At 38.0% G+C, this 8,059-nt stretch overlaps 1 protein-coding gene across 1 annotated transcript; it reads left to right on the forward strand.

Annotated features, from left to right (window-relative positions):
- Positions 1-2,991: 2,991 nt before the first annotated feature.
- Ctla4 (cytotoxic T-lymphocyte associated protein 4) lies at positions 2,992-7,714 on the forward strand. The gene is made up of 4 exons (XM_090354359.1): positions 2,992-3,100; positions 5,352-5,699; positions 6,151-6,260; positions 7,271-7,714. The coding sequence occupies exons 1-4, from the start codon at positions 2,992-2,994 to the stop codon at positions 7,373-7,375; spliced, it is 672 nt and encodes a 223-aa protein (XP_090210485.1). The 3' UTR covers positions 7,376-7,714.
- The last annotated feature ends 345 nt before the right edge of the window (positions 7,715-8,059 follow it).

Raw genomic sequence — 8,059 nt, forward strand, 5'->3', positions numbered from 1 at the left:
AATGAAAACTAAGCCTCTTCTCTTGACGCTTGCACAGGCCATCTCAGGTTACATTCATGTAACTGTGTCTGCCTGGACACTATTGCTGAGGACTTTTTGCTCAAGGCTACCGCTTTGAACCACAGCTCCACTTCCTTTTGATAGCTGGAGATAATGGTCTTAGAGACTTTCCTGCCCTGGCTGGCTTTGGACCTCAATCCTCAGATCTCAGCCTCCTGAATAGCTAGGATTAGAGGCATGGGCCAATGGTATCCTACTCTTCAAAGTTTTATAGATTTCATTGGAGGGATTTCCCATCTCTTTAGTTAAATTTATTCCTAGATACTTTTTGAAGCTATTATGAATAGGATTGGTTTCCTGATTTCTTGACCAGCTTCTTATGTGTTGGCATATAAAAAAGATACTGATTTTTGTATGTTGATTTCAAATCCTGCTACCTTACTGAAGGTAATTATGAGACTTGAGAGTTTTATTGATGGAGCTTTTAAGGTGTTTTTGGTATCATCTTCAAATAAGATCACATCGTCTGCATCTTCTTTCACTATATATCCCCTTTTCTTCCTCTTGTTTGAATGCTGTGGCTCAGAATTCAAGTACTATATCAAATAAGAGTGGAGGAAATAGATGATTTTGTCTTATTCCTGACTTTGGAGAATATAATTTCAGTTTTTCTTCATTTAGTATGATAATTGGCTCTGTTGTCACATATAGCTTTTATTATTTTAAGGTATGCTTCCTGTATTTCAATTTTCTTCAAAGATTTTCTTTTAATTATGAAAAGATGTCAAATTTTGTCAAAGGCTTTATTTTGTGCATATATTGAGATGATCATGTAGTTTTTGTCTTTAATTCTTTTTATATGCTTATATTTATTGATTTGTGTTTGTTGAATAATCCTTTGTATTCCTAAAATGAACCAACTTGATCATGATGTGTGATATTTTAATCTATGGATGAGTTTACTTTGAAAATGTTTTATTAAGAATTGTTGATTTATGTTTAACAGGGAAATTGGTCTATAATTGTCTTTTATTCTGTCTTTTTCCTACATGTTATTAGAGTAATACTGACTTTGTAGAATGAATTTTGTTGCATTACTTCTCTTTGTATTTCTTTGGAATAATTTGGGGCATTGGTGTTAGTTCTTCTTTAAAAGTCTTATAGCATTCACGAATTAATACATCCAGCCTTGTAATTTTTTTAAATTGTCATTTCCATATTGTAACTCATTATACATGTATGAAGGTTGTTTGTATCCTTGTGGTTCAATTTTGATAGGTCACAGACATTTTCTAGATTTTCCAGTTTGATAGAATGTAAGCTTTCAAAATATTCTGTATTGACTTTCTGATTTTTCATTGATATCCATAGGGTGTCCCTTTTTCTATCTCTAATTTTATTAATTTGGTTCTTCTCTCTTGATCTATTAGTTAGTGTGGCTCAGATTTTTCAATCTTGTCTCTTTTCAAAAAAGATTCATTGCATTATTCTTTTAGTCTCTCTTTCATAAATTTTTATTATTTCGTTCCAATCACTTATTCTGAGCTTGTGTTCTTCGTTTTCTAAGAGCTTGAGTTATATCACTGGGTTGCTTCAGATCATATTGCTTTTCTTGTATAGGAACTCATGGTTATAAACTTTCCTCTTGGCACTAACTTTAATGTGCCTCAGAGGTTCTGGGAAGGATGTATTTTCACTTTCATTTGAATCTAGAAAATTTTAAATATTTTTCCTATTCTTTTCAACAATTCTTTAATCATTCAAAAGTGTATTGTTCAACCTTCATGAATTTTGAATATTCTTTAGTTTTCCCTGATACTGATTTCTAATTTTAATCTATTGCATTCTTTTAGGGAACAGAAAATTATTTTGATATTTTTATATTTCTTAAGACATGTTTTATGGCCTAGAATATAATCTATTTAGGGAAAGGTCCATGGGCTGCTGAGAAGACTGTGTACTCCATTGTTATTAGATGTAATACTCTATAGCTGTCTATTAGATCTGGTTTGTTAGTGGTGTTGTTTAGGTCTGAGATTTTTTTTGGTGTGGTACTGGGGTTTGTATTTAGAGCCTTCTGCTTGCAAGACAGGTACTTTACCTATAAAGCACACCTCCAGCCCTGCCTTTTGTTATATAGGGTCTCTTTCTGGCCTGAACATACATCTGAATCACGATACTATCTTTTTTTGGTGTGGGTATTCTATCTAAATTAAGATTAGAATGTTGAGGTCACCCACAATTAGGTGCATATATTATAATACTTAATCTAAATGGTAAATATTCTAAATAGTTTAACATTTAGAATAAGTATTTACAAACATTTTTGTTCTTTTTAAACTCGTTGCTAAATTAAAATAAAACTTTAGTCATATTTATTTTTAATTTTAGACTTTTTGCCTAAAATATTCTATAGAAAGAACCTATCATCTAATGGAAGATGTTAACATAAAATTCTTACAAATGGTGGTCACTGACCAAATTTGCCCCTAGCTCAAGACTTCATGTGCTTGCAGCTTAGCATTTGTGGGGATGTGAATGGAATGTATTAGGAACTAAAAGATGATCAGATGATTAGATAAAATTGGCACTTGGAGGGGGGGACTCCTGCACTCCAGGAAATTTGATTCTCCAGGTTGATTCTCCATTTAACTATCCCTCTCCTTCACATGAATACAAGCCTTCAGTTTCAAGTTGAGTAGATTTTCCATCAATGTATTGGCTTGTTTTGAGCAGTTTTACTTTGAGTGTTTGAGGTTGCCTTTTCGACGTAACAGCTAAACCCACGTCTTCCTTTCTCGTAAAATCAAAACAGAAAGACTGTCTATTCAGGTGCCTTCTGTGTTTGCACGTGTCGTGTGTACCTGTCTGATCAAAGGTGTCTATATAAAGTCCTTGAATCTGTGTGGGTTCAAACAGATTTCACAGCTTCAGGATCCTGAAAGGTTTCACTCTGCTTCCTGAAGACCTGAGCCCATCTCCCATAAAGCCATGGCTTACCTTAGAGTTCAGAAGCACAGGGCTTGGCTGAGTTTGGTGTTCAGGAACTGGCTCTGCACTGCCCTGTTTTCTCTTCTCTTCATCCCTGTTCTCTCTAAAGGTGAGTAGAAACTTCTGGAACATGAGAGTGACTGAGTTGTTTCTCCTACCTGGGTTTCATTTCTTTCAGCACTTAAGGGCAGTGATTTACAGCAAAACCAGAAGTGAAAGGTAAATTCTAGACTCCTTATTTAGCTGGATATTGAAGACCAAGGCATGCATGGGACAACGGGCAACAGCCAATGAACAGAGATACAGCACATAGCAAAGTCCTACACTTTAGCAGGGACTTAATGAGCATATGTGAGTTGGTTTTAGAGACCTGGGCAATTTCAGACACTATAGAGTTAGAAGAAGGTACTATAAGTAGTTAAGAGGGAAGAGACATCCATAGTCCTGAATACATGTGAGAGCTTGCTCTCAGATTAATCCCAAGATTTCCTCTTTAAAAAAAATACAAAAGTAACTATAACATGGAAAGAGCACTTTTCTTACTCAATTAGAGGTTTTAAAGACTTCTTAATCTAGTCTATAAAATAGTTAGCTAATTATTTGGAATAAGAATAGGACGAAGGAAAGAAGGAAGAGAGGGAGGGAGGGCAGATTCCAGTCTGTTTGGCATAAGGTGTTTAATTTCTACCAGACCTAAATAGGAATTTCAGATGTAGATTCTTAATTTTCAGATAAACTAAGCTATTTAGAGATTGACCACCAGGCTTGTTATGCTGATTAAAACTGATGAATACTTCCATTCACCCTTCCCCTTCTTTCTTTAAACCTTTGTGATTGGTATGTGATTGGTACAAAGTGGGACTGCAAAAGAGCTTTGGTTATTTGATATTTCACATACATTCACATATAGTTTCTAATGATATGTATTTTCTCATTCTTCTCACTTTGCATATTTTGAACAGGTGAGTGTTAATATCCTCAGGAATATTCCAGTTTCCTTCTTAGAAGGAACCTGTAACTAGAATCTTCCCATGGTGGACATTGCAAACTTGAGTGGGATACTTGAATGAATGAAGTGTGATAAGTGAGATGGCACCTTGCAGGGAATTTGGTCTTTTGCATAGTTAGATTTAGTGCAATCAAATTACTGAATGCTTACCTGGGAAAGATGTAAATATTGTTTGCTGGAGTTGATAAGCCAGAAACACAAAGAAGTAGCAGATCTAACGAGCTCACAAAACTTTTAATAGGCAGAGCTTGCAAAAACACTGTAATTAAATTGCCACGTAACACAGATGAATGATACTATTCAATCATTCAGTCTAAATTGGGGGGCCATCACTTATAATACGGACAAGATAATAGCTGGTTAGTTATGAAAAGATAATGTAACATAAAGCTACCTTTTTTTTTTTCTTGAGACAGGGTTTCACTGTGTAGCTCAAGCAGTCCTTAAATTTATAATCTGCCTGCCCCTGCCTCCTGAGAGCTGGGATTCCAGATATGGAGCCATCATGCCTGATTATGAAGCCATTATTTTTAAAATAATACAAACTATTATGAATGGAAAGATAACTTCCCTTATCTTATAAAAGCTAGAAGGGACAGAAAGAACAAAGAACATGAAAATGTTCAAGAGAAGAGGAGAGGAAGCGCGTGGTGGCCGTGTCAGGGGAAGCCCATAGAAGTTAACAGCAGGGTTGCCTCAACCCAGAGAGGAAACAACCCAGTGCCCTTGGTTCTGTGGCTTCTTCATCTATCAGCATTCAACCATCCTGCCAGAAAAGGCATGCTGGCTGCTGAAAACCATGGCTCTGTTGCTCCTTGGGCAATTTCTCAAAGCATACAGTTTTGGGTACTTTGAGAAATTAGGCAAATGGTATACTTCAAATTCCTTGCCTACTGCATACTATAGTTCCCAAGGAATAGAGTTCTCCATTAATTTAAAAATACCAGAGTTTGTAGGCACTGTGATAGCATGTGTTCCAGTCCTTTCTTACTACCTGTGACAGAAAGGGAGAGTTTGTGACTTCCTAAGTGCCATATTTGTGACAAAACCTGAGCTGTTATTGGCCACACTGGTGTTCCTCTTGCCATAACCAACTGTCTCCAAGAAATGATTTCCTAACAAAGAAACATATGTATGGAGACTAGCTGGCACAGAGCTACAGCTGAGGAATGGAGTGGGTGGAGAGGGAAGGGGCTGAGAGATGATGAGGCGATTGAAGGAGAGAGAAGACCCAGGAGGTGTGGGCTGATTAAAGAATCAAATTGGGACATTCCACAGCCAGAGGTGTTGCCTGGGCCTGGTCATGAATGAACTGGAGTTCACTGAGTTGCCTTTGGCTTTTCCATGTCAGCCTTGCATGTGGACCAGCCTGAAGTGGCCCTGGCTAGCATCCAGGGTGTTGCCAGCTTTGTGTGTGAATGCTCCTCTCTACATAATGCTGCTGAGGTCCGGGTGACAGTGTTGAGACAAGCCAACAACCAGATGACCGAGGTCTGTGCCACGACGTACACAGTGGAGAATGAGTTGGCCTTCCTAGATGACCCCACGTGCTCGGGGACCTTCAGTGGAAACAAAGTGAACCTCACCATCCATGGGTTGAAGGCCGCAGACATGGGACTCTACATCTGCAAGGTGGAGCTCATGTACCCACCACCATACTATGTGGGCATGGGCAATGGAACCCAGATTTATGTCATTGGTGAGCAAACTCATTTCAGTATGTTGGCATCTGTTGCGGGGGGGGGGGTGCAAGTTTCTTTGCATGAAAATAATGATTTCTTAACTTCAGGTGACCCATACTTAGGAGTCTAGAGATTTTCCTTAAGAGTTTTCTACATCCTGGTAGCCTGGCTTATGGTGGGTGGTGAGTTAAGCAACATTCTTGCCTGTGAGGTAAAATGAAAAGGTGTTTTCTGCTGCCAGGTGAGGCACTAGTTTTGGTGTTCAGGACATTTGGCCTTGTGACTGTGAAGACACCTTGGGGAGGTCTTCTCAAATAACCAGACTTAACTATGGCTCTCAACACAGTTTAGGGCTAGATAGCAAAAACCCTAACTTGGTTTTTTTGTTTGTTTGCTTGTCTGTTTTGTTCACCGATGTGGGACACAGTCTCAGGTTTGAATCTGTCTCGAGGTTCTGCTTTGTTCCAGATCCAGAGCCATGCCCGGATTCTGATTTCCTCCTTTGGATCCTGGCAGCAGTTAGTTCCGGGTTGTTTTTTTATAGCTTCCTAATCACAGCTGTTTCTTTGAGCAAAATGGTGAGTGTGGTGCTGACAATACCCCATGTTTGATAGGGGAAACCTTTAGTAGTGTCCAGTGATCAGATCATGTGGGAAGCTGAAATTTCTGGAGATGAAGCAATAAATGAAGAGGAGGAAAGGTAGTGGTAAAAAAAACACACTGGAGCCCTAAGTGCTGGCCTTTGAGGTTTCAGGATGACTGCTACTGTACGTGAACGTGTTGAACATTGAATGTCTGTGCTTCTGAGCAGGGTTTCAGTTTGAGTAACTGAGTAACAAGGGCAGCTGTTTTGCTCTTTCCCTTCATGACAGTGATACTTAAAACACAAGGTTAGGTTGGGTAAAATGCTGCTAAGCGAGACCACCTGGATGCAGTTTCATTCTTCTACATGTCCCTCTGGAAACCATCTCTTGGGGCCCTTTTGTGCTTTCCTTGTCCAAACTCTAGGCTGCTCATGTAACGGCCGTCACTAGTCTCTCATCTGTTTAACTGATATGTCATGGTCTCTCCTACATCCCAGTAAATGAAAATGCCAGATTTTATTTTCTAAATAACAAGCAGGTGCCAGTGGTGCATGCCTGTAATCTTAGCTACTCAGGGAGGCTGAGATCTGAGGATCACAGTTCAAAGACAGCCTGGGCACCAAAGTCCTTGAGACTCTTATCTTCAGTTTACCATCAGAAACTCAGAAGTGGTGCTGTTTCTCAAAGTGGTAGAAATAAAGACTAGCCTTGAGCTGAAAAGCTCAGGGACAGTGCCCAGGCCCAGAGTTCAAGCCCCACGACCAACAAAAAACAACAAGAAAGTTATTTTCTAATTTTCTATTCTACATTCAAACTACAAAATAATTTATTTAAAAGGATTTTTATATAGCTGAATAAAAAATCACCTGCAGTTTTATAATTCTGTATATTGTGAAAATTCATTTTCATCTTTAGAGGGACCCAATGTTTACTGAGTCCTATTATGGCTAGAAGTGCTTCTGTACGCTTTAATAATAATGACTGCTTTTTTCTGTGTTTGGCAGCTAAAGAAAAGAAGCCCTCTTACAACAGGAGTCTATGTGAAAATGCCCCCGACTGAGCCAGACTGTGAAAAGCAATTTCAGCCTTATTTTATTCCCATCAACTAAGAGACCATTGTGAAGAACAAAGATCATGTTGAAATTTTCTGGAGTTGAGGCAATTCTAACTTTTGTGCTAAATGCATCTATTTTATTTGCTTGTATATTTGGGGAGGGAACTTATCTCTCTTAATATAAAGCTGGGTGCAAGACTCAAATTAAACATACTACAAATTAAAGGACCAAAGAAGCAGAGCCAGGATATTTCTGTCACAGCAGATCCAATTTCAGTAAAGGCATCATTTGTGAACAGGAGGAGGATGAAGCATTATGATGTGGGGGTCAAGGAAATAAGTTAAGAAATGACACAGTCCAAAGAGAAGAAAGAGAGAGAAAGGACTGTTTTGTATGCACCTTGTATTTAGGTGTGATGTTTATTGCTGAAGCAACCTTTTCAGTTTTCACTCAATCTTTTTTTCTATTTTTAGTTTGACTAACTTTCCATTTTATGTGTTTTATGTTAATTTACTTTTAAATGTATTTTGATCTTATTTTACATTTTTAGAAAATGTATAATTACATGAAGACTTTAAAAAATAGTCACCTGGCTCTTTTTGGCCAGTGATTCCAAAGCTTATATTGTACCAATATGTATTGTTCATATTACTATTATTATGTCTTGATAGAATTGATGATTGAGCCATATATCCCTCTAACCCAGAACCTCTTTACTTTCAGTTTGTTTCACCAGCC

The sequence above is a fragment of the Megascapheus bottae genome, chromosome 21 (assembly GCF_031878675.1).
Source record: "Megascapheus bottae isolate mThoBot1 chromosome 21, mThoBot2.hap1, whole genome shotgun sequence".
Taxonomy (NCBI): domain Eukaryota; kingdom Metazoa; phylum Chordata; class Mammalia; order Rodentia; family Geomyidae; genus Megascapheus; species Megascapheus bottae.

Bases quoted from the DNA above. Each gene is read 5' to 3' on its own strand.
- Ctla4 (XM_090354359.1), top strand. From the start codon at position 2,992: ATGGCTTACCTTAGAGTTCAGAAGCACAGGGCTTGGCTGAGTTTGGTG. The intron at 5,700-6,150 runs GTGAGCAAACTC...GCTTTGTTCCAG, and splicing joins AACCCAGATTTATGTCATTG to ATCCAGAGCCATGCCCGGAT. The intron at 6,261-7,270 runs GTGAGTGTGGTG...TGTGTTTGGCAG, and splicing joins CTGTTTCTTTGAGCAAAATG to CTAAAGAAAAGAAGCCCTCT.